Source organism: Fistularia commersonii, chromosome 31, assembly GCF_037954325.1.
Source record: "Fistularia commersonii isolate RoL2024-O1a breed Wild chromosome 31, RoL_Fcom_v1.0, whole genome shotgun sequence".
NCBI lineage: Eukaryota > Metazoa > Chordata > Actinopteri > Syngnathiformes > Fistulariidae > Fistularia > Fistularia commersonii.
This window is the reverse complement of record NC_141314.1, coordinates 6,451,633-6,476,468: the sequence shown is the minus strand read 5'-3', so window position 1 is coordinate 6,476,468 and position 24,836 is coordinate 6,451,633. Positions and strand designations below refer to the sequence as shown.

The following is a 24,836-nucleotide window of genomic DNA, read 5'->3' as shown; positions in this document are numbered from 1 at the left end:
GTCCTGCCGCCGGAGCGCCTGCGGAGATCGGACCGACTGTGGAAACACAAATCTGAAAAACACCCCGGCTTCCTGCTTCCTGCGGCCTCCCCGTTTGTGTGTGTGTGTGTGTGTGTGTCTGGGTGTGTGTCTTACTGCAAGGGTTTGAAACCCAAGTCCCGAAATGAAGCGGAGCGTTGCAAGAGGGCGAACGAGGGATCGTTTGACGAGCACGTGTCCATATTTAGCCGGCTGGTATCGCTTCTCGGCGATATTTCCGGTGCGACGGGAATGTAAAGAGCACGCGGGGAGGAGAGGGAGGAAGAGGAGGGGAAGGGAAGACCAAGTGCAGTGATGTCAGACGCTCCTGTCGAGTACAAATGCGGCGGAGCGGAGCTGAGGCTGCATTCCACCGCCGCTGATGACTGATCTGCAAACACACACACACATACACACATACACACTCATCAGCTGGGAGATGCTGCTGGCTGGCAACCTCTGAGTAAGTCCACTCCTCTTCCTCCCTCGCCCTGCCGCTGTTGTGTTTGCCATTCTCCGGCCCGTCTAACCTCATTTATCTCACACCCCGTCGCTGCGAGGCGGCTGGTGTTTTCTCAGACTTTTCAAACTTTTCTCTCTGTATGCACTGCACACACACACACACACACACACACACACACACACACACAAGCACGCCGGGCTGATTTGCATGCCGGAGAGCAGGCCGGGGGGTGCGTGGGGGGTGCCGGATGCCTCGTCTCTAAACGTGAATAGATGGGGTTTAGCATGCGAATGCGGTTTTTGGGCCGCGGCGCAGGTACGAGGCGGCGGGGGCCGGAGGAGAGCGACCGGCGAGGAACGGAAACACATGCTGGTTTGGAAGTTCAGACTAAATGAAGCCTTGGAGATAGTTGGAGTTGCGTTCCTGCTCAGTGCTGCGTTCGGGTAATCCAGCAGGCAAATGATTCAATGGGTGCAAGTGAGAGTTGTGCATGTGTGTGTGTGTGTGTGTGTGTGTGTGCCTGAGTTGTTTGTGCATTTGCCCGATGCTCCACGAGTCAATCATTAAATCTCCATGGGGAGGCCTGGGAGGTAGTTTGTTTATCATGCATGATGCTAAGCTAAGTTAAGCTAAGCTAAGCTAAGCCCACACTGGCATTGTTATCTTCACATGGGATGACCCTGGAGAAATATTGGCGGCGGAGTGGGTGTTAGGGCATCCGCACACCCGACAGACAGGATAATGTTTGACTCCGTCGGCGTCTCGACCCCAAATCGATGGCGATTGGCCGAGCCGCCGGTCACGGATACAAATCTGATTGGCTGCTGCTCGGCAACTTTTTTCAAATCTGCCCGAAGGCTGTTTGTTACTGTTTACAGTGAAGATAGCTGTTGTTTTTGAGGGGAGGGGGTTCAGGAGGAGGTTCTGGTGAAGACCTCCCCTGTCAGAAGTAACTGGGTTATCACATGTGCTGATAAGGTAGCTCAGTGTGTGTGTGTGTGTGTGTGTGTGTGTGTGTGTGTGTGTGTGTGTTCTTCTCCGTCCGTGCAAAATTCATCAGCGGCATAACTGACTGTTACTCCCAGATAGCATGCTGACTTCAACTCCACCCCATATTTGTCTGTGTGTGTGTCTGTGTGTGTGTGAGTGTTTATATATCGAACCTGCCCCTGTTTGCTCTTTCGTGTTTAAAAAGCATAGTGGCATTCTCGCTGGCCCACTGTATGCAGAGTAAACACTGCACACCTGCACACACACACACACACACACACACACACACACACACACACACACACACACACACACACACAACGCTTACACTCTAAAATTGGCATTGTGGCTTATTTGCTTTGGACCTATTGTGTTCTACCAGCCAGAACTGGACTGAATGGAGGGGAATAGAACAAAACAGTTGATATAATCTCTCTCTCTCCCTCTTTTTATCTCTCCCTCCCTCCCTTACTCTCTCTCTCTCTCTCTCTCTCTCTCTCTCGCTCTAAAAAACCCATCGCAGCAACCTTCAGAGGCCAGTTTACCTGCTGCGACCAGACAGAGGTGCGCCGCGGTGACCCGCTCCAGGAATTAGACGGCACCTGATCCCAGACCCTCCCAGGAGAAAAGGCAACCTGACTCGAGGCAGCAACAGGAACCCCCTCCTCCTCCTCCTCGCTGTAACACGACCCGCCGGACGGGGGGGGGGGGGAGGTTAGCCGGAGGAGGGTTGACGGCCGCCGCCCGCCGCCGCCATGCTGGCGAAGATCCTGGAGGAGATGTGGGTGGAGCCCGAGGTGCTGGAGGCCCTGAGCGAGGAGCAGAAGAGGATCCTCTTCCTCAAGATGAGAGAGGAGCAGGTCCGCCGGTGGAGGGAGAGAGAGGAGCGAGAAGGACGGGAAGACGCCGGCCGGCCAAAGAAAGGTAACGGCTCCGGGGCGCCGGGTCGGAAGGACAGGAAGAGCCTGTCGTTCCGGGCGAGGCTCTCCTTCTGGAGGAACCGGGCCTTCGGTTGCACGATGAGGGAAAGAACATTGTCCCCCCCCCCCGGGTCTGGTGTGTTTCTACTCACGCATCTTGGAAACATCCCGCAAACGAAAGCCATGATGATGAGATGAGATGATGAGATGAGAACAACTTTATTTATCCCGAGGGAAATTGTTGTGCCAGAGTTTCAAGCAAAAACATAACAGTAATAGATAATAGTAGGAAGGAGGGAGACTAAGAAATACAATTAAATATAAATTGTCAAGGTTAAGGCTATCAAGTGTTGTAAGGTCTTAAGTACAATGATGAGAAGCACATCGGCCCCTTAAGATACGAATTTGATTCGTTCCAGAAGTGGGTTCATATGATGATTGTTTCATGTCTTAAATGAATTTTCCCCATTTAAAATAACAGAAAACAAATTAATTTGTTCCTTTAGCTTTAGGATTGTACACGTGGATGCACTGTGCACCGCAGTCGTGATTCGCTATTATTTCATGCTTGATTCGCACAGAAAGCGTCTTCTTTCTGGGTTCACCACTTATTAAAAAAATTAAAATACACAAAATAAGCGCAGAGATATGAAATTATGCCACACGAGATAAGAACCCGCACAAGATATGAGTAATGTATGAACTACTGCATTCTTCAAGGATAAAATTTGCTTGAAAAAATATCTAAAATTTTTTACAGATAACTTGATCCGTATTTTAAGCGTCCGCTGTTGTACGGAAGTAGAGGAAGTATTTCTCAGAAGTACTCGTCATGCAGACTTTGCAATTATGCGTCAGGGTGTTTTCAAGTTATCACTTCCTGATTGGGAGGAAGCTTTCAATACTTTGGGGGGATTTGGGATAAATAAGGGGGGTCAGCACGTCGGCTGGAGCTCCTCCCCACAGCCAGAAGCTCCATGTTCTCCCCGTGTCTGCATGGGGTTTCTCAGGTTTCCAAACACATGCATGAGCTTCACCGAAGACCCTACATTGTCCAAACGTGCGACTATTGTACGTGTCTGCATGATGCATGAACGGCTGCATGTCTCCGAATGTGGATGCAGGATAAGCGATGTGAAGAACGAATTAATGAGCAAATTTACAAATCAGAATACTTCATTGATCCTCCAGCCGGGGGGAGAAACAAAATAGAAACTCCATATAAAAATACAGAATAATTGCGAATAATTAAAATAAAATGAAATTAGAAATAAAATAATTTAAAAATAACAGTAAAGATAAAAAAAAAATAAATAAATAGAAATAAAGTTAAAGATTTGTAAAAATATATGTAACATGTTTATTTACAAGTACATGTATATCACAGCTTCCTGCTCCACACACCCTGTGACATGGAGTTGCTGGAGTAAAAGCATCTTCATGTCAAGCTTCAAAACATTTCCTCAGTTTCTCATTGAGACGATACCCCGGAGGTTTTCCAGAGCCTGAAACTGTTCAACCCGTTTAAAAAAAAAAAAAAAACGCGTCTGGTTTCCTTGTGACGCAACGAGGAGTCATAAAGACCAGGCGGGTTTCCACCTCCCTTATCTCCACATGTGTTAAATAATAGCAGGATTGATGGTCATTGGAAATGAGGGGTAACAACCAAAGTTTCCAAAGCCTTGAACAGCCTTGGAACACACACACACACACACACACACACACACACACACACACACACACACACATACACACCTGCCTGTAAATACAGGAGCTCTGCACATTCAAGGTAGCTTTTTGGAGAAACAGGTGTTTTTATTTTGATTGATAACTTTTTCTTTTTCTTTTTTTTCTCTGAGAACTGGACGTTCAGGGTAGCGAAAAAGAAGCTGGGTTGGGACCATAATTTGGAGTAGTAGCATGTCCGTCCATTCATTCATTCATTCATTCATTCATTCATCCATAGGGCTCATCCCTCAGTAAGTGTCGCAGAGCAGGGTGCCGGAGCTTCTCCCTGCAACCGTACACACACCCGCTCATTCATTAATTCACACGTCATAGAGAGACATATTCAGCCTCTCATTCACACATCTAGACAATGTAGGGTCTCCAGTGAACGCAGACACGTGGAGAACATGGAGACTCCACACTGAAAGGTGGGAATCCAACCATGGATCTTCTGGCTGTGAGAAGGAGGCGCTAACGGCTGTGACCAGATCATAAGAGCTAAAATAATCCACACTATTGCTTCCTATCTGCTACCAACATCTACAGAATGATGGTAGTTTATTTATTAGATGTCGGGTAGAAATGGAAGAGAAAAGAGTGTGAGCTGAGGAGCAGTAATGGAACGGGCGCACCAGCTGTGAGCCGCCGTCCTCTCGGGTTACGGCACAGATGAGTGTGTTTGGATTTCGCTCTGGCGAACGCCGGCTCTCAGCGGGCTGCAGCCTCCACCCTCCTCCTCCACCACCCCTACGCCTCCACCCCTTCCACCCCCTCCAACTCGACCCTTTCCACCTCCTCCGCCATCTCCTCCTCCTTCCACTCCCTCCACCCATTTCACCTCCTCCACCTTCCACCTTCCACCCCCTCCTCCGCTACCAGCCTCATCATCTCACCTACTGTTTCTCTATTTAAGATGTTATCTGATTCAGCGAGACCCCGTCACCTCCAATTGTTCAGCTGTGTATCTGTGTGTGTGTGTGTGTGTCACCTGAGATGCCGCAGAGTGTGTGAGTGAGACGCCGCTGAGTTTTGCGTTACACAACTCAAACCGCGGGCGTGCAGCTCCTTTAGTTCCCCGGCGGGGACACACAATCCCAGGAGCCCCGTCAGTTCCATTTAATCTGCAGAGACGATAATGACGACAGGGACGCTCACGGAAAAAGCGGCGTCTTATCAGGCCGTAAATCGCTCGTCACGCAAAAAAAGGTGCGGCGCGCCGACGTGATTCACGCCGGAGACGGCCTCCGGTCAGGTGACACCGGAGAGAGGCGTCGACACAACGTGGCCTTGTGCCGCGGACGCCGGCGGGAACAAAGATGCCCTTGTTGAGCTGGAATCTCGGGGAACTATTTCTTCATCCGCTTCGGTTCGCAGTTGGCTCGGCGCGACCGCGGCCGCGACTGGGAGCGTTCACGCGGTTACAACTGGAAAACGGGAGGGAGGAAGGTCGGCGAAGGTCGCGGCTTGCAGAAGAGAAACACCTGGAATCAAAGAAAACAAAGGATTGGTGCGGCGGAGGTGGCCGGACCAAACCAGACACACCTTGAGGAGGATCCTCCAGCTGCCAAAACACCTCAAATGAAAACAAAGAAATGTAAACATTCATTCATTCACTGTTATCCCGCAGTCGGAGGTTGCAGAGAGGCCGCAGCCTATCCCCGCCGTGATTGGACGAGAAGAAATCCAAACAATCACCTTCCCATTTACGCTTCATATAGAGACACACTATTCTATTCACCCTCTCATTCAAATGTCAAATAAGACATTCTTTACACAGAAACGCAAGTATTCACACTTCTATAGGGTCTCCGCTGAACCACTTGCATGTGTTTGGACTGTGGGAGGAACCCAGAGGAACCCTATGCAGACACGGGGGAGAACATGGAGACTCCACACAGAAAAGGAATCCAACCAGGGACCTTCTGGCTGTGGGAAGGAGGCTCCAACCCTAGATGAGCCGTGGATGAAATGAAAACAGCTTGCACCTAAAGACGCCGCCTCGGGTTCCAACAGATGTGAACCGCGGTTCCAAAAGGACAGGAAGTAGATTTTCTGTGGGTTTGGGCTGCGAGGCGGAAGGGGAGTCACATTCCCCGGGAGTTTGTGCCGAGGTGACCGGGGTCAGCCGGGTGCAGCTGACAGGAAGCCGCCGTCTGCTGAGCGGCCGGGTTGCACAATCCTCCGCGTCCGTTCGCCGCCGCCGCCGGCGCCTGGAGGGGCTTTTTTTTTTCCGAAAAAAAAAAAAAATCTGTGAGAGGTTGCAGGAAAACACGGAGGGACAGAAAAGAAGAGAAGAGGAGGTGTGAGATGGAGTGAAGTAGACAGGGTGAAGGAGGGAGAGGACAAAGAGGCCCGCGGTTTACTTGTAGGACAGCGCCATCTGCTGGACGGAGGAGGGAACTGCAGCGGAAGGACCGCCGCGCAAGTGAAGCCCAGATGTTTACTTCGCTTTTCTTTCTGTTTTTTTTTTTTTTTTTTTTTCCTCCTCCAGCTTCCGGTAAGCATGTGACCTGGCTGCTCGGGCGCGACGGGGACGTGAGCGTCAGCGTGATCGGGGACGTGGACGAGCTCAGGTCGTCCGGGGTCCTCAGGGGCCTCATGCAGAACAGGTTAGCACAAACACACTTCTGCACACACACAAACACACACACACAGGGGCCCCCGCAGACCCCCCCCCAACACAAAAACACACACACACACACACACACACAGTTGGGTCAGCTCTCATGGAGGAGAGAGGGTGTAACAACAGGATGTGTTTCAGAGGATGTTCTGCTTTGGTTGCAGACACAAGGCTGTTTTGTTTTGCAGGAATGAGATTAACACCTGCTTGTGCATGTGCGCGTGCATGTGTGTGTGTGTGTGTGTGTAGAGCATGTGCGCACACAAGGTGTTTGGAAAATGACATTGAAATCATCGATAGTTTATTTTTGCGTGCTATTTTTAGGAGGTGCAGAAGTAGCAACACAGCCCCCCCCCCCCAAAAAAAAATGACCCGAGCTGTTTTAAAATGGGATAAACCACTTGTTTTGAATTAATGATTATTTTTCTGCTATTTTAATTCACTATATTGTCTTTATAGTCTGTATAAGACCATATGTCACTGTATATGCATGAGTAAGATGCGCCATGATATGATGCAATGGCAACATAAGTGCTTTTTGAAATGAATTTTCTCCTAAATACACAAAATCAATAGCATAATAATTATCTCCTACAATAATACTGCTACTACTGAGGGAGAGGAGATGTCCCAGCATCCTCTCCTCCCATTGGTCGGAAGAGCCTCTTCTGATCAATAGATAGATAGATAGATAGATAGATAGATAGATAGATAGATAGACAGACAGACAGACAGACAGACAGACAGACAGATAGACAGATAGATAGATAGATAGATAGATAGATAGATAGATAGATAGATGAGTGTCAGTCAGGTGTGTGGACCCCTGGAGGCCTCCTTCCACCGCTCCACGCCGTAAGGCCGGGGACCGAGCGAGGCCGCCGTCTCCTCCTCCCGATTTAATTACAAGCGTTATTTGCTAAATGAGCGATCCGTGCCGGGGCGACTGTCTGCTGACCGTCTCTGACGACTGTCGTCCAGACTGCACGCCGGTGATATGAATGGCATCCAGACGGCGGAGGCGCTGGCAGGAAGGGAGGCCCGGCAGCCCGGATTTAAAGAGGACGTCCAGCCGCCACTCGCGGACGCCACCGCGAGTCCTCCCTCCGCTCGGAAAGTCGGGGCAGCGAGACGGTCCGTCACCGCGGCAGCGTCGTCATGGCGCTGTCTCTCCCACACGCGGGACGAGCCGGCGTCGCCCGGCGACCGGTCGTCTGAGGAGGAGCCGGACGACGACCTGAAGGACCCCGTCGGAGACAGCGACAGTGAATCAGGCAGCGGCTCGGACAGCCCCGGCGACTGGGCTCCTCTCTACAGGCCCCATTTTAGTAGCCATGGCAACAAGCCGCCACTCGGAAGCCAGCTGTCAGACGCAGGGAGGACGAGCCCACAGTGCCGAGGTGAGAAAACAAGGGATACCTGATACAGCCTGCTGTCTCCGAGGCCCTAAGTACACAGCACGCGTCGCCGACGTGAAAAGCCTTAATATTTGGACGCCTTGTTATTATTCTCCTTTTTAAGATGCACAACAAGGAGTGAATAAAAAGACCAGGAATGGAAAGGACAAGAAAAAAAAAACAAAGGTGTGTTATTCAGTCTTTAGATTGTTGACCTGCGTAACATCACAATGCTAACGCAAATGACCTGCAAGTGGTAGGTTTGGGGATGAAATGGTAGGATGAACGGCAAGGTTGCGGCTCAGACTCACACAAGGAGCTGCAATGATGCAATGACCTCTGCAATAGTCCTTATTTATTTTAAATGGCCGTATTTTGATTTTTTTTTTTTTTTTTTTTTGCAGCCGATCCCTTCGGCGAGGGTATGAATGTTTAATGAGGGCCTCCAGGGGTCAGGGGTCAGGGACAACGCGAGACGCTCGTCTTCTTGATTAGCATTTAGCCTGTATATCATGTTTAAAAGATGTGTGTATTCACGACTTGCTGCTAGCTGGTTGGTATCACAGCATATCGTGTCTTTAGGCATCTGGTTTTGGATCCGCGACACTGGATCAGGAAAAATAAAATTATGATTAGTATTATTTATTTATCGATTCAGTCATCATCTTATCCTGCAGTCAGGGTCACGAGGGAGCTGGAGCCTATCCCGTGAACCATCACGGGGCCACATAGAGAGATATACAACATATACATATGTTGACATACACAACCATTTTCATTCAACCTTCTCATTCATAAATCTGGAAAGTGTAGCATGAACATGCATTAAGTGTAGCATGTGTTTGGACTGATGAAGGAACCTGGAGAACCCTGAGGAACCCCACGCAGACACGGAGAGAACATGGAGACTCCACACAGGAAGACCCTCTGTGAGGAGCATTATTAGCATTAGCATTAGCCGTTATTAGCATTAGCATTATTAGCATCACTATTACTCCATGTGAAGAGGGTTGTTTTGATAAAAGAAGAAATTTTGTCCTGAAACTCATTCAAATGGATTTGATTTATTTGTGATTCATTTAATTTATACACGCATAAAACTTCCAGACTCACTCTTTGCTTTGGGTTTTGACTCACCCTATCAGGAGTTTGTAGAGCTAATGTATAGCTAATCTGTGCAATGAGAACGATTGGATTCACTGGAAACCTCCTTTCCCGCGCAGACATTTGCTGCGACGACAAGGCGCCAGAGTACGGAGGTCGGGTGGCGCAGCTCAGGAGAGCTTTCAGCACTGACTCTCACACACCTGTGTGCAGCAAACCCCCCGTACCTGCCAAACCTGCTCATCTGATGAAGGCGAGCTCACCTTGGGCCCACTAGGACCCGAGGCATTTTGTAGCCTTCTAGGAGACGACCCGCCGAGCCTGACGCACAGCGGCACGCCGCACTGCAGACAATGCAGAGCTGAAGCCCTGCTGGTCCGGCCTGAGGCCGCACACAGGAGTGGTTACCTGAAAGAGACACACACACACACACACACACACACACTCCTCCATTCATTCCCACATCTGCTATCCATACAAGATGTCCTCCTCTCCTGTGGTATCAGGACTACATCTCCCAGAACATGGAGAATCTGGACGCTGATGTGTTACAGGTGATATTGGCGTTGTGCTATGGATGTGAGATGTGATGCGAAGTTCACGCGGTTTAAGGTTTCTGATAATTAATCGTGTTTGTATAAAAAAAAATGAATCTTTTAGATCCTTTGTTTTACTCTCTTGTTGTCTTCTGAAGCCTCCTTCCTGCAGCAAGCGGTTCTCGTCCTCAGCTGAAGGACACATTTCTCTCCTCTCCCCCTGAAACCTTTCACATACGGCCCCGGAAAATCTAAATCTGTTTGTGTCACGAGCGGCGAAAAAAGCGCGAGGCGTGTCCGCCTCCGCCGCAGAGCCGGCTGTCGGTCACCGGCGCCGGCCAAGCGGGGGCCCGGTTCAGGACCGTTGGCTTCGCCGCCGCTTCCGTCAGACTGCGGTATTCAGCTGAGTCCTGGGGGGGTGGGTGTGTGTGTGCGTGCGAGTGTGTGTGTGTGTGTGTGTGTTGGGGGAGGGTGTGTGGGGGTGGGGTTGGCAGTCTCCCGCTGTTTATTGTGTGGAATCTGCAATTGTCTTATCACACCAGGCTCACCTCTCCGAGGGAGACTCCTGCGGTGTGCTGGGACTTTCAAAGCTAGCAGCTAAGCTAGTGGGGCTAACAGCTAAGCTAAAAGAGCTAACAGCTAAGCTAAGAGAGCTAACAGCTAAGGCAGTAGAGCTAAAGCTAGCAGAGCTAAACAAAGAGAGGGGGGCTATGGATTGGGGTTGATTAGTCGGGAACTTAGAATAAAGAATAAATCTCGTCTATTCAGTGATATATCAATATATTCATAAGAAAAGAGTGTTTTCAATGTAGTTAAAGAAAAGAAAAGATCGCGCCTTTTAATCATCCCACAATGTGGGAATCTCAGTTCGCGCAGCAGAAAGTGGACAGTGTAGTAGAGGTAGTAAGGCTTATAAATTTTACATGTTAAAAAAATGTAGCGGACAAATATCGGAACGATATAGAAAAACAAAAAACATAAACACTTTTGCAAAAAAATATTGGAAATAGTGGTGGAAACATGGTTGTCCGTGGCTGTGGACACTTTTCCAACTTTTCTCACATCACAGGTTCCGTAATGTCAATGAACCCTAAATGCAGACATCCAATAATATCCATCTGGTGACCCCTGACGACGGGGGACCCGAGTGGTCGGCCGTGGAAGCCGGGAAGCGGCGGCGCGTAGCTGGAATCTTGGGAAAGCAAATGGAACTTGTGAGACTTTGGATGGATGAGCGAGGATATAAATAGCGCCGTTTAGCCCTAAAAGGACCTTTATTGTTTTCTTTTTAAAAGAATAATAACAATTTTACCCAAATATAAGAACTACAGCCTCTATTTGGAATTTTTTTAAGCCGAAAGTCAGGATCTCCAAAAGGGTTTCACAGCCAGAACGACCCCCTGAAAAAAAAAAAAAAAAAACCTGTCCGTGGTCAAATATTTACAGACGGCGCAGAAGAACTGCAGGGGCTCCGGGGGCGTCACATGTGAAACGCCGCAGAAGAAGAAGAAGAAGAAAAAAAAAAAAAAGAAAAACACATGGAACAGGAAATTATTCCCGTCCAATGACATCAGGGGCACCAGGAAGAGACGAAGCGCCGCTTCTCCCCGCAGGAGTCAGACACGCAGCGACTACATGTTCCCTGGCTCATTTTACCTTTTCTAGTCCGGCGGCGACGGTGGCGGCGTGAGAAAACGGCTTTTTAATCCCTCCACCATTTTTTTTTTTGGAAATTTCCAACAAAGTTGGGACTGTGTGCGCCGGTTATAGCCCGGCGTTGGGCGCGGGGGGCGACGGCCGCCGGGAGGAGACAGAGGGGTTGTTGATAGCGGCTGCTTACACAATGATTATCTATTCAGCGGGGATGCGTCAGAAAGCAGCCCGTCGGAGATCAAATGGAGAGCGCAGGGAGCTGATTAGCATGTGGTCGGGGCCGAGAGACGGAGGGCGAGACGGCCGGGGAGACGGAGCCAATGCGAGTCGGGTCACGGGGAAGCAACACGTCAGAGCCAACTCAATAAAGCTCCTCGCATTCCCTCTCCACCTCCACACCCTTAGCCTCAGGATCCGGCCTCTGTGTGTGTGTGTGTGTGTGTGTGTGTCTGTCCACCTCATATCTTGAGTCATGTGATTTGACACACATGCACACAGTGTGAAAAGCCCCGCTATATATAGTAGGGCAGTGTTGGGTTTCCCGACGAAGCATTGTAGGAGTCATCTTTGTCACACAAGAAAGTGCATGTCATTGAGTTGCCAGGCCGGCGTGCCGGAATCGGCGGCGGCGTTCATGTGTTCACCGGACGCCCCGGAGATAAAGCCCACGCACGTCTGAGGACGCTTCCGGTGGAGCAATGAAACATATCTTATCTAGTTTTTTCCTCAGAGAAGGAGCTGCAGTTCAATAATAGTGTTCTTCCATTTGGCACTAAAGTACGATTTCCAGATATCTGATTTATAATATATATACATATATATGTATATATATATATACATAAATGAAAAACCTTATAAATCTTGATTTTCAACAGCAAAAAATTTGACTGTTTACTAGATTAGACTGCTAAGGTGCAGGCATTGTAGTAAGCTATCACTGTGACTGCGCTTGTGACGTGACGAAGGTGTTCATTCATTCATTCATCCATTCCTCATCTATACTGCTTATCCTGCAGTCGGGAGGGCGTGGGAGGGTGGAGTTATCCCGGCTGTGATTGGGCGAGAGGCGGAGTTCGTGCAAGGCAACGTGTAGGGGCATAAAACCATTCACACGTCATAAATGCAACCATTCATTCACATGTCATGCAACTACTCACCCTCTCATTCACATCATCTATCATTTACTCACTCATGTCAACCACATACGCACATCATGTCAACCAACGGCCATTCACCATCTCATTTAGGCGTTGCGTAGAGATGTAAAAGTATTCACCTCCTCTGACTGGACAGCTTAGGCTGTCCGATGAATCCCTGCATGTGTTGGGACCGTGGGAGTAAATATGAGTGAGACGTCACCGTGGAATCAGAGTTGGTGGAGGAGATGTGAGGTTGAAGTAGCAGAGGTTCATGTCGTGTGAATGCTGTCTGTCAGGTGTTTGGGGTGTGTGATCACGTGACTTCCAAACGTCAAACTGACAAATCTTTTTGGCCAAAAAATAATAAGCAAGAATGAGGCGCCGAAGAAAAAGACAACATGGCGGAGGACCATCGGCTCACAGAGGCGGGTCGTTCACGGCCACGGGTTCGGACAGGGAGGACCGGAAAAGCACCTCCTGGATCTATAGCGGATTTAAAACATCCAAAACAGCCATTAAGCCCAGTGTGTTTTGCATTCAGGTCACAAATGGCCCGATTTTGTCCAATAGGATGGACTGGCTGATCTAGCAGGCTCTACGACGAACCCCAATTCGCGACCATAACTGCGTGGAGTCACACCGAGCGCGTGTCGGAGCGGAAAATCATACCGCGCTTCGCGAAAACAAACAAACGTGACTTTTCCAAAGTCCCACATTTCCCACAAAGAACCCGACAGCAGATGTCCTGACATCGCCGCCCGGTGGAAACCTCATGACCGCAGCTCGCCGCGTAAAATCGCCCGCGTTCCCGGCTAACCCCGGTCTTTCCGTTCGACGTACACGGGCTGTTTGAATGGAGCCTTGTTTCCGGGAAAGCGGGGGGAGTTTTTTCATGCTGGTCAGGATGTGTACAACAACAAGAATGGGATTTAGCCGGTACGATAATGTGAAGAAAATACAAGCGGGTTTTGAAATTACGAGACAAGCCGATTCCTTATTTTTTCCCCTAAATCCAGGTGGCGTGTTACAGCGAGGGCTCAGTCCGCTCAGCTAGAAATGGACGCGCCCGTGGGAATGATTGGAAAAACGAGGAGCGCAAAGCCGAACGCTCAATGGCGACAATCAATTCCACATCATGAGACGGCGTGAAAGGAGGGCCGTGATGAAACATGACTGCGGGGCAGGCACACAGACTTTATCACCCGCGCTTCGCTCGGCTTCCTGGAACGAGCGGGGCCTTTTTTTTTTTTTTTTTTTTCGAAATCAGCAGCAAAGCTAAAGATTAACAGAATTTTGTGTACACAACTGACACGGCACGGACTGGCCTGAGGACGTGGATGGAAGGGTGAGAATGAGCCAAACTCCTCTCGACGCGACGTCCGGCGGCCGTGCTGGTTTATTTTATTTTATTTTTCAAATTCCCGTCGCTATCAACGCCACGATTTTTTTTTTTGTTTTGTTTTGTTTTGTTTTTGGCCTGGCTCATTATAGCTAGCGTGAGGCTAAAGCAGGAGGCGCTGTGAATAGACGGGTCTATTTTGGATCCACCTCTGAGAGCTTTAAAGGTCAAAGGTCAAGGGTCCCCTTTGACCCCGAATGTCACCAAAATACAACCCGGAGGTAGATGAGCCGGAGCTTTTCAAGGATGTGAGGGGCGATTGTGCTCCGGGCGGACACGTGTTTGCCTCAGACCCCTCGGAGAAGCGAACGCGCGTGGATAATAAGGCGCGACGGCGCTCCTGCAAAGCTGTTACGCATTTTCTAACACTGGGGATACGGCCAGTGGAGGAAGGAGGGAGGGAAAAAAAAATTCACAATGAGACACAGTGTCTCCGAGCAGACGCGGTGGCCAAAACTCAAAGGTCTGGCCGGGGAGCGGGGGTCCGCCCAGCTCCGGCTGCAGGTTGCCTCGGCCCCTGGCAGGTTGTTCCACTGCAGTGTGAGAGGAGTTGTTCTCAAGAGTGGGCAGGGCGGCTGGAGCGAACATATGTAGGCTCCACAGGGTTCCCCGACTGCACGCACCGGCTATCTGGACAATGCATCCGTCATTAACCCCCGCTCCCCGTCCTCCCCGCGTCCCCCCGCCGCCCGCCCGCCGCCCGCTCGCCCGCCCCCACCCCCACCCCACCCGTCTCGCTGCATTTCAATCGGCCTCCATCACTCTGCTCGGAGGCTCTCACACTCGTCTCTCCTCTTTCTTTGTTTGGCACACGTTATCTTCATCCCCTGCTGTCCATCTCCCCGTCCTCCTCCCCGCATATCGCTCTCTTTCTCTTTTTTCTCCCCCTGTGGCCTGCTTTTCATCTCTCCCAGTTTCACCCACTCTCTCTCCCCCTCTCTCTCCCTCTCTCTCTCCCTCTCTCTCTCTCTCTCTCACCCCCCTCCTCTTCTCTCCCTCTGCCCTTCACCGCGTCTCTTTCAACCCCCCTTCACCCTCCACCTTCTCTCCCTCTCCCTGGATCCGCTTTCGACCCCCACCCCCGCCTCCCCCCTTCCTCCTCCTCCACTCCCCCAACTCTCTCAACCCTCCTCCTCCTCCTCCTCCTCCTCCTCCTCCTCTCTGTCCTCCGTTCAATCCCCCCCTCCTTTCTCTCCTGCCATCTTGCAGGCCAGTGGAGCCAGACTGCAGGCGTTCAGGGAGTCACTGGACCTGCTGGGCAGCGGGTGACACAGATTTCCGGTGTGTGTGCGTGTGTGTGTGTGTGCGCACGCATATGTGTGTGTGTGTGTGTGTGTGTGTATGTGTACGTGCGTGTGTGCGTGGCGAGAACAGGGAGGGAGGGGATTAAGCTCCAAATCACTAGAAAGGCACTGAAGAGGGGGAGAAAAAAAAAAAAAAAGCTGCAGATCCAAGAATTTGAAATTCCGCCTTTGTCTGTGAGATGAAGAAACACTAGACTGTGGACTTTACTAAAAGCCTGTGTGTTTCTCATTCAGAGCGAGCGTTGTAATAGCATGATGTTGGAGCTCGCTGCTTTTCTCCATGAGTTGGCAGTGTCCTGTGTTGGCTGGCGTGCTGCGCCTCTCTCTCTCTCTCTCCCTCCCTTGCTCGCTCGCCCTCTCTCTCTCTCTCCGTCTCTCGCTCCCTCCTGCCTGACAAACACACGCACACACACACGCAGAGACGCACAACCCCCCCACCCCCAGATACACACACACACACACACACACACACACACAGTCCCTCTACGATCCCCCTGACTGAAGGCGCACAGGAAGTGCAGCCGTGGCCCAATTATAGCGTGACACCTCGGGCCAGCCGTTGCCATGGTTACGTCTTCCCTGAGGTCCCCTGGAGTGTGGCGCCGAGGAAGAAGGTCTTATCACATCAGCCATCGTTACGGCAACAAGCAAAAACCCACTCTGTAGCCGTGGTCCAGCTGGCTCCGCGTTTGCTTTCATTATGCGTGCGCTTATGATCTATACTTGTGAATAAAAAATAAATAATTTTTGGGAAAAAAAAAAAGAAAGGAAATCGCGTGAGTTTTTGTGTGCACGCGCGAGCGCATGTGTTAGGTTTAGGTGTGTTGGAGCACACGCGCTGGACATGCCAAACAGCGTGGAGGTGTGTTTGTGTGTGTGTCTGCGAGGTTGCGATAAGGCTCTCAGCCACACCATTAGGTGAGTCATAAGCAACACAACATCACACACACAAACACACACACACACGCTCGCGTACGTACACACACGCGCAAACACACCAATACACGTGTTTGCGCGTTCACAAAGTAGCAACATGGTGGCAAAAACACACACGTACCTACACCCAATTAAACACGGACACACACGCGTGCGGTAGAAAAGCAGCCGGTAGACGAGTGCACATGGCCAATTTCTTTTATTTCAAAAGAGCAAACAGAGCTATACAGTACGAGTTGCACATGAAATAATTTAGACTAAGCTGAACTCATTCATTTCTTACTGATGCAGTGACGTCAGAACGACAGAATCAAAAACTCCCCATCAGAAAAAGAAAAAACAAAAACAAACAAAAAAAAAAAAACATTTGGCTCCTGTTTTTTTTTTTTCTCGTTTGTTTGTTTGTTTTGTTTTTTTTTTCAACTGCTGAAACACAATACATCCAAATTGGAAAGGGATGTAAAAAAAGACATAATGTTTTCCAGGTATTTACAGTATATTTACAGCATTTTTGTCATCAGCTAATTAGTGACACATTGGTATCCTTCTTGCTCTCCTCTCCTATTCACTGATTGTCAAAAGAAAGGATGGGAACGAGTGTGAACATTCTTAAACAGAGCTGCAGCTCTGCGCTAAACACAAGATCTACTGATCTCTGAACCGGCATGTAACATGGGTGTCCCGTGTGTTTTTACACTGCAGCTCCTCAACAATCATCCAACCAGGATCCTCTGACAAATGCTGCCGCCGCTGCAAACATTACTATCCGTCCAAGGCTCCGTTGCTGCGCTCCTGTGCCAGGCCCAAAGTAAAGTCGGACCCTCTCAGGTCAAACGCGGACACTCTGTTCTCAAACCCAGGACCTCCGGGCTTCCTCTTCAGCTCCTCGCACTTCCTGTATTTACAGATCTGGTGTCCCCTCTTGCGATTGCGGCAGCTGCTACACTGTTCGCAGTTCGTCTGACGCCGACATGGTACGCATTCTCCACACCTCTTCCTCTTCCTCCTCCCTCCGCTGCCCCCACCCAGGGAGCCGGGGGAGTAGCCCTCGGCCACCAGCCCCTCTATGGCCTCCGCTCCCACGGCCGTGCTCCTCCAGTGGCCCGCTCCCATCTGAAAGCCCGCCAGGGGGAGCAGAGTGGGGCTGAAGGGGAACCAGGCGCCCAGGAAGGGTTGGAAGTCTGTCCTGCATCCAGGGGAGTCCTCTTCCTCCTCCTCAGGCCCGGATCCACCTCCTTCCCCGTCTCCCTTCCCCCCCTTGGCCTCCACGGCCTCCCTCTTTGCCGGCTGGCTGGTCTGAGCACCTGGGCCGGCCTGCTCCGTGGCAGCGGGGGTCAGAGCCAGCAGCCCAGCGCGCATCAGCAGCTCCGCAGCGTGGGCCAGGTGGAGCCCACTGGGTGACTCAAACATGTCAGGCCAGGAGGGGGCCCGGCGAGGCTTAGTGGGCCCGGGCGGGGCTGCCCGCTGCTGGGCCGGGGAGGGCTGGATCAGGCCTTTGACGTCCATGGCTGGGGAAGGGGAGGAGATGTAATGAGAGAGGCCGTAGGGGTGGTTGGAGCGCTTAAGGCTGGGTCTCAGTGGCTCATTGGGGATTTTAGCACTGCTGTGGGCTTGATCTGGGGAGGAAGGGCCTGCAATGTCTACGGCGGTGGACATAGCCGTGACTGTGTGTGGGGGGTGTCTGTCCTTGTGTGCGAGTGTGTGCGTGCCTGCGTGTGTGTGTGTGTATGTGTGTGTCTGTGTGTGTGTGTGTGTGTGTGTGTGGGAGGAGAGGTGAGGGGAGGGGAGGGGGGGAGAAAAAAAGGGGATTGAAGCCGGTGCGGGGTTGACAACTGTCCTGTTACTTCAGCCAAAATGGCAAGCCTTGGCCTGTGTCCCTATTCCCATTCTCTGCAGTAGCCTCGGAGTCCCGGAGAGCTAGAAATGAATAGGGGATGAAGAGAGGAAGGTTAAGAATAGAAATGTCGGCGAGAGGAATACAGAGGGAGAGAGTAAACACAGGAGACGGAGGTATTCCTCCAGCAGTCAGAAAATCAATATGGAGAGTACGGCTCGCACAGAGACAGAGAGAGGCCACATGGATGTATGGATGTATTTTTATATGTGTGCATGTTTTTAGGAATAAACCTTCCGGGGGAGAAAAGGGGCAGGCCGCCGGAGCACAAGCGGATGCCCTGCCAATGATTTCCGCATACAGGAGGCAGTATCCCTTTAAGAATTTCACGGTATATCAATGCAATCAATAACAGAGCGACAACAATATGCAAAGATATGCGCATATGCGCAGGTCAAATGTGGAGCGCGCTTTTCAAATATATTTTGACGACTGCTGTTATGTGTGCCAGCCGAGGCTTAGGCTTTCCGGGAGGGGGAGAAGGCAAATAATCTACCGTGGAAAGGGAAAGAAATACAGGCTTGTCTTTTGTCTGCTATCGACGACGGAGGGGAAGCGAGGTGCGCAACGATGCGGGTCGCCCGTGGATAAGAAGGAGGAAAAAAAGGCGAGGGTTTAATTCCGTGTCCACGTTTCGTGTGTCGTGGAAAAAAAAAAAACTACCCCGTCGATCGACCGCGGGGGTATAAAGGGTTTTCACATGACACCCGTGCAGCTTTACGAACCGCTCGACGGTTTTTCTTTTTCTATATATATATATTTTTCTAACCCACCGCGACTACCACCGCCACCACCACCACCACCACCCCCGTTCACCTCTACGGCGGTTACCTAAGACGGCGGCCGACGCCACGGCGGGAGCCCGGGCGGCGGAGTCCGAGCGGCCGCTGCGACACGGCGCGGCCACCGCGGAGAGGGGGGGGTAAAAAAAAAGAAAAGAAAAACGGCGACGGCGATCGGGGGCGAGAAGAGGAAGAAGAAGAAGAAGAAGAAGGAGAAGAAGAAGAAGAAGAAGAAGAAGCGAAGGTGGTGGGAGAAGAACCGTTCTTACCTTTCTTTTTCTGCCTCTCTCCCCCCCGAATCCGCTCGGACGCTGCTGTCAGCGGGGGGACGCCGGAGTCCTGGGCTAATGGCGCGGCGGTTGTAGCGGCGCACACAGGCGGCGGAGCAGCCGAGTCCTCCTCCACCTCTCCGTCCCGGAGGGTCTGCAAACACTCTGCACGGAATTTGGGGGCGTCGCTCAAAATGCGAAGTGGACTCGACAGACGAAGCCGCGGACAGAGCGACCCCGTAATACCCACGCACACGTCAACAAGCACACACACACACGGACGGACGGAGACACACACGCATACGCGGCGCCGCGATTTAAAGAACACGCTTAAACATCAACATCGCAGCTAGCTTGAGCTGTCATACGCGGCGGTTAGCTTGTTTTAGCATCTTGGTAAACACACATACACCCGCGGTGCTCCACGGCGAGAGCCGGCGTTTAATTCTAAAAATACAGGTTAAAAATAGAGGGAGCGAGAGAGCTAGAGAGAGGGAGGGATGTTCGCCCCGCGGCGGTGACACGCCATTTTCACATCTCTTAATAAGAATAGTGTCTTTTTACGGGGCTCAAAGTTGAACGTCCGTCCTCAAGACCCCTCCTCTATTAGCCGGAAGCTAATTAGCATCGGTTGCTAATTAATAAACCAACGTGGGAGCCGTTAGGTTTTTGCCGGGATGAAAAAAGTAAACACAGAAACAATGCAAATAAATGACCCCCGGTGCGGGTGAACTCCAAATATTTTGTTTTCTTCTATAAATAAAATGAAAACAGCGCGGGGGGGGGGGGGGAGACCCCGAGAGCGGGGCCAGTCAGTCACAGGTTACTTTAAACCACAAGCACCGGAGTTCCCATTTGCCACGAGGGGTTCATCATCGTTGTTTACAAAGAACAAAAAAACAAACAAACAAAAAAAAACACACAGACATAAATAAAAAACGCGAAAGCGATTATTTCAAAATAAACTTAAATTGATTCAATTGGTTAAAATGAGATTATGGCGCGCTGTTATTTTTTTTTTATATATCACTACCGGCCAAACCGGAAGTGAGTAGTCACACCGTCAACAGTGCCAAAACAAACACCGGTTTGAACGGCGAGGGTGTGCTTGCACCTGTCCGGGGCCACCGGGGGGTGGGGGTGGTGCTGGGGGCGGACAGGATGCAAAGCACGGTTACTTGGTTTGTTCGTTACTTAGTTAGTGAGTTAGCCTCCTTCCTGTCGCAGCGGGTCACGTTGTGCGGGGGGGGTTGCGGGGAGGAGGGGGGGGTGTTGAGCCGTGCGGACGGGCTCAGGTGGCTCCTCACGCGGGGCGGCCGAGTCCACTCCACCTCTTGTGAGAGTCCTCGGTTGCATCTGGCACGCAGCCACACGCGTTCGTGCGTGCGCGCGCGTGCCCGCCCCGGCGAGGCGCGCGCGCGCGTCACTATGGCAGCGGGGGCCCCCGACACACTGCGCGCGCGCGCGCGCCAGGATACGCGCCCGCGCACACACACGCCGTCTGGCCGAGGGGGGGAACGGATCGGCGCGAACGCGGCGCCTTCTAGCGGCCAACGGCGGAACTGCGCCGTCTTAAAATGGCCACTGGTGCTGGTGGACACTGCAGCACGGACTCACCCCCCCTCCCCTCTCCTCCCCTCTCCCACACACACACACACTCTCTCACACACACAGATCCCACTGCAGTTAGCACACAGGGCTGTTTACTCATTATTCTGCTCCTTGCTAATCTATACACACTCTGCTCGGCCCGCCGGCTCGCCGGTTAAGTGATCCAGCGGTTAACACACAGATATAGAGTTTGCCGCCTCCCCCCCACAAACAGTTTCCTAAACACATGAGTCATGCAAATCAGTTCATTCAACAAGTTTATTCACAATGTACAGGACGATGACTCATCGATTTGGACGCGGCACGGCCGGTAGAAAATAAATGTGATTAAAAAGCAAAATATATCCTTTGATAAGCGGAGTCGTGGCTTCGAGCTGTCGATAGAACAGAGAAAAAAAATACAAGACGCGGTCACCGGTTAGAGCCGATGCCGGTTAAAGATCGTGAAGGGTTATTGAAGTTAAGACAAACACCTGACCCAAACTTAGCAGCTCTCGGTGCAAAACTCTGAAACACGCGACATTCATGTAGGTTGTTTGTGAGGAGTTAAACGTGCCGGAGACGGACGCGCGACCTCGGCGGAGGCAAAGAGCCGGCCTCCACGCACCGAGCGGTCTGGGAAGAAGGCGACACAGGTGATTGCAGACACGAGGGCGTGATGCCTACACAGCCTTATCTGGCATCGACCGGGTGAAGAGATTTCTTTTTTTGGCAGAACTTTTACTGTCAAGATGGTCCGAGAAGATTGTGCAGGCTTCACACGATGATGTCTGGGCTGCTGAAAGTCACTCGGTCGTCTCTCCGCCAATTACTTTTTTGGTTTAAGGTCATGTTGCTCGGCGGAGGACGAGCGCCGACCGCGTAAAATCAAAATTCACGGCGTGTTTGCCGACACTTTCTGAGCCTCTGCTCTCAGCTAAGAAGAAAATTCACCATTCATCGCGCCCTAATTGTCGCAGTGGATCTCCCACGACAACAGGCTGGACACACTGGAATCGGAGATGCGGGTGGAGGGAGGACCGATCGGACGTCTTAGGCATCCTTCTTTTTGATGATGAGGGGCCCGACGTTGTCGCCGGTCTCTTCATTGTGTTTTGCGTGTGCGCCGTCACAATAAGGGAACTGCAACGAGAGTATGTGGTGTCATTACTAAGCATTTTCAATCCCCATGAGTAAAAACAATGGGTTTTCCCTCCTGATGCACTGCCCCTTGACAAATTACGGAAGTAAAGAGTCGGGAGGATCTCAAGTGTCACTTGAGTCCATTTCAGAATGAGGCTTAATCATGAAATATGGCCTCCGCGCTAAACTGGCCCTACACTTTAATTCACAATCCCGCCGAACAAGTCACTTTCTGTGTTTGAGTGTTAATTGGCTCCTGCGGTGATACTTGAGCTAATACTCGAGATCCTGTACGGCAGCGGCTGATAGAGATGGTTGAAACCTTCAAGTGTGCTGCACTTCTGGCGTCACAGTTGGGGGTTTCCGCGAGGCACTAAAGGACTTCATGGAGACGGTTGCTTTTTTCGTGGAAAATAACACTTTTGTGGAAAAGTGCTGTCCCACTCACACGGGTACTGATCGTTTTTTTTTTTGTGGAACTTGGATTCAAAGATGTTACCCGGTTAGTCGTGATGGACGAGGCCAGGAGGATCAGACCAACGGCTAATATGTCAGCTGGGTTTTTAAGCTACTGTAGGTTGTTCTTACGGCAGGATGTGAGTGTAACCGCCACCGGTATAAATAATAAACATTGGAAATCTAACAAAGGGCATTAAAATGTTTATCAACAGTGGACATGTGGCCAAAGTGTGGAACACATGTTTTGATCGAGTTGAGAGGAAAAGAAGTCTCATTACAAAGTTCCCTGTATTCAGACGTTTAAATTCACATGGACAACTTCTAGATAAGTCTTAAATGAATGTTTTATGTAATATCTCTGTATCCCTGTAATTTGAGAGACCAAGTTATTGTCAACCCTTCATTATCACGTTATTTGGTCAAAATATTCTGATACTCTTTTTAAATCCCATTATGTTTCTTTTCTCATGATCTGTCAAATTAAAGCTAAACACATCTCAGGAGTTTGTAACAGACGTGTGTCCTGTTGTAACCCTCAGCTCTCTTTGGATTTCTGATGGCCTATTCTGGAAACTTCTTTGCTGACTTAAAGGTATTAAGACAACTGAAGTTTGGCTGTGAATGCTCACATTAACAAATACTATAAGAGCAGACTTACTTTCTTTGACTTCCAGCAGCGACAGAACACGGCCTTGGTGCCAATGTCCTCCATGTCAAAGCAGTGCACCACCTTGGGGCTGTCTTTGCTGATCATCGCGTTCACCTGGCCGCTCTTGCAGCTCCGCCCGCTCAGGTAGCGGCCGACCAGGAAGCCTCCGACGGCCGCAACGACCGCCGCCGGCACGGCAATCACCAGATGCTCTGGAAAGAGATAAGTGTAAAGACGCCATATTGGTTTAGTTCCTGTTTGTATGTGAAGGTTAAATGAGCCTATGAACGGAAAAGCTGCCTGTTCCTGGAAGTGGGAACCTTTGACGGCAAGACCATCCATTTAGTGCCTTCCATATTAAAATGTGGTTTCGCTGCCTTCGCACTCCGAAACAGCTGACAGGCGTTCATGGACAGCGATCAGCTGCGCCTGACTGTTTACATATTCATTCTATACATTTCAACAAGCACACCTTTAATTTGCACAATCATTCACAACACAGCTCTACCTGCACAGTACTGCATCTTTCACATGCTGCCTTTCCACTGCTTTTATTGCATGTTGTTATTAATCTATTTTGCACTTAAATTATACCGTTTGGCGTTCGGTGTGGACAGCAAAGACAGAATTTGGATTGTTCCCTCACTGAGCACGAGACAATAAAAACACTTTGAATGATGATTATCTCTCTCTTCATGGCTAAATAAAAGGATTTGCAAAGCCTGAAAGGAAAAACCCAGTCTGTCAAATTGAGATGCACCAGATAGAGAAACTCGTTTAACTGAAGTAGGAGCAGACACGGGTCTAATGACTTGCAGTTTTTCGACCTTTTTGAATTCGTCTCTGAAAAGGGGGAACGGTTTACCAGGTCAAGGGGTGGGGGTGGGGTGGATTGGTCCTTACAAGGCTGTCACCTTGAGGGCTACATGGGCCATACAAGGCGCAGTTGTGCTTTAGCGACATTGAGAGAGGCAAAACGGTGGATAATCCAGGTCTTTTGAGGATCACATGATGCGGATCCTGCCCTGGAGCAGGGGCCGCGGAACCGCCGGCTCCACTGCACGGACTTCTCAGGACCACGGTTGCACACTGGGTGGCTCCAAAGTTCGGCACCCGGAGGGGGGAGGTCCGATTCTCAGCTCGACTCATGGGTCGGTTAGCATAACTTTGAAGTCGCAAAGCTGTAAAGCCACCAATTTCAACTATTAGATTGTTTATTTATATACTTGAAAACCCGCTGTGCTCCATTTCAAGGCAAAATGAAGTGTAAAAGTTAACCACCCCCGTAAAGAACTGACATGAGATAACCCGGCTCGCAGGTGATGTTAAACGTTACGCTAAGAGCCGACATTAGCAAGCTAGCAGCCCGTTTTGTTGTTACCTTTCGACAGCCTGAATCCGGCGCTGGGTATTTCGGGTAATGGAGGCATCGGCAGCTGCGGCAGAGCTGGGCTGGACATGGCGCTCCTCTTTTCTTTTTTTTTTGTTTCTTCCCCCCCCCCGGACACGACGTTGTTTACTGGCGGCGAGCAGCAACAGCAAGGTCAGCCGAGGAGTCTCAACTGAACTCTGTCCGCTCCCGCAGCGCTCATGGCCGGTCCGTGACGTCAGCGGCCGTCAGCCAATGGGGAACCGAGAAGAGACGCTCCAGTGCCCCTCGCGGCGCCGGGTAGAGAGGCGGCCCGGAGCGGCTTAGCGTCTCCAGCCCGCGGGGAGGGAGGGTGGAGAGCAGCGGGGGGGAGGGGAGGAGAGGACGGGGGGAGGGAGCGCCTCCGCCCCGGGGGGGTCGAGCTCTCCGCTCGGTCGTGAAGGTGAACAGCCGCGCGGTGGCTTTTCCGCC

The 24,836-nt window shown here is 50.9% G+C and overlaps 3 protein-coding genes across 3 annotated transcripts; 1 reads left to right on the top strand and 2 right to left on the bottom strand.

Annotated features, from left to right (window-relative positions):
• Nucleotides 1-271: 271 nt before the first annotated feature.
• On the top strand, nucleotides 272-9,900 carry LOC147215732 (uncharacterized). The gene is made up of 5 exons (XM_086178681.1): nucleotides 272-481; nucleotides 1,995-2,395; nucleotides 6,611-6,728; nucleotides 7,724-8,142; nucleotides 9,363-9,900. Exons 2-5 carry the CDS (start codon nucleotides 2,227-2,229, stop codon nucleotides 9,518-9,520), a joined length of 864 nt encoding a protein of 287 aa, XP_086034807.1. The 5' UTR covers nucleotides 272-481; nucleotides 1,995-2,226; the 3' UTR covers nucleotides 9,521-9,900.
• A 6,492-nt stretch (nucleotides 9,901-16,392) lies between these two features.
• cxxc5b (CXXC finger protein 5b) lies at nucleotides 16,393-19,461 on the bottom strand. Its single transcript, XM_086178845.1, has 2 exons — nucleotides 19,156-19,461; nucleotides 16,393-18,127 (listed from the first exon to the last, which is right to left on the bottom strand). Exon 2 carries the CDS (start codon nucleotides 17,864-17,866, stop codon nucleotides 16,973-16,975), a length of 894 nt encoding a protein of 297 aa, XP_086034971.1. The 5' UTR covers nucleotides 17,867-18,127; nucleotides 19,156-19,461; the 3' UTR covers nucleotides 16,393-16,972.
• A 1,545-nt stretch (nucleotides 19,462-21,006) lies between these two features.
• Nucleotides 21,007-24,612, bottom strand: LOC147215730 (CDGSH iron-sulfur domain-containing protein 1). The gene is made up of 3 exons (XM_086178740.1): nucleotides 24,378-24,612; nucleotides 23,006-23,208; nucleotides 21,007-21,888 (listed from the first exon to the last, which is right to left on the bottom strand). The coding sequence occupies exons 1-3, from the start codon at nucleotides 24,454-24,456 to the stop codon at nucleotides 21,799-21,801; spliced, it is 372 nt and encodes a 123-aa protein (XP_086034866.1). The 5' UTR covers nucleotides 24,457-24,612; the 3' UTR covers nucleotides 21,007-21,798.
• Nucleotides 24,613-24,836: the final 224 nt, after the last annotated feature.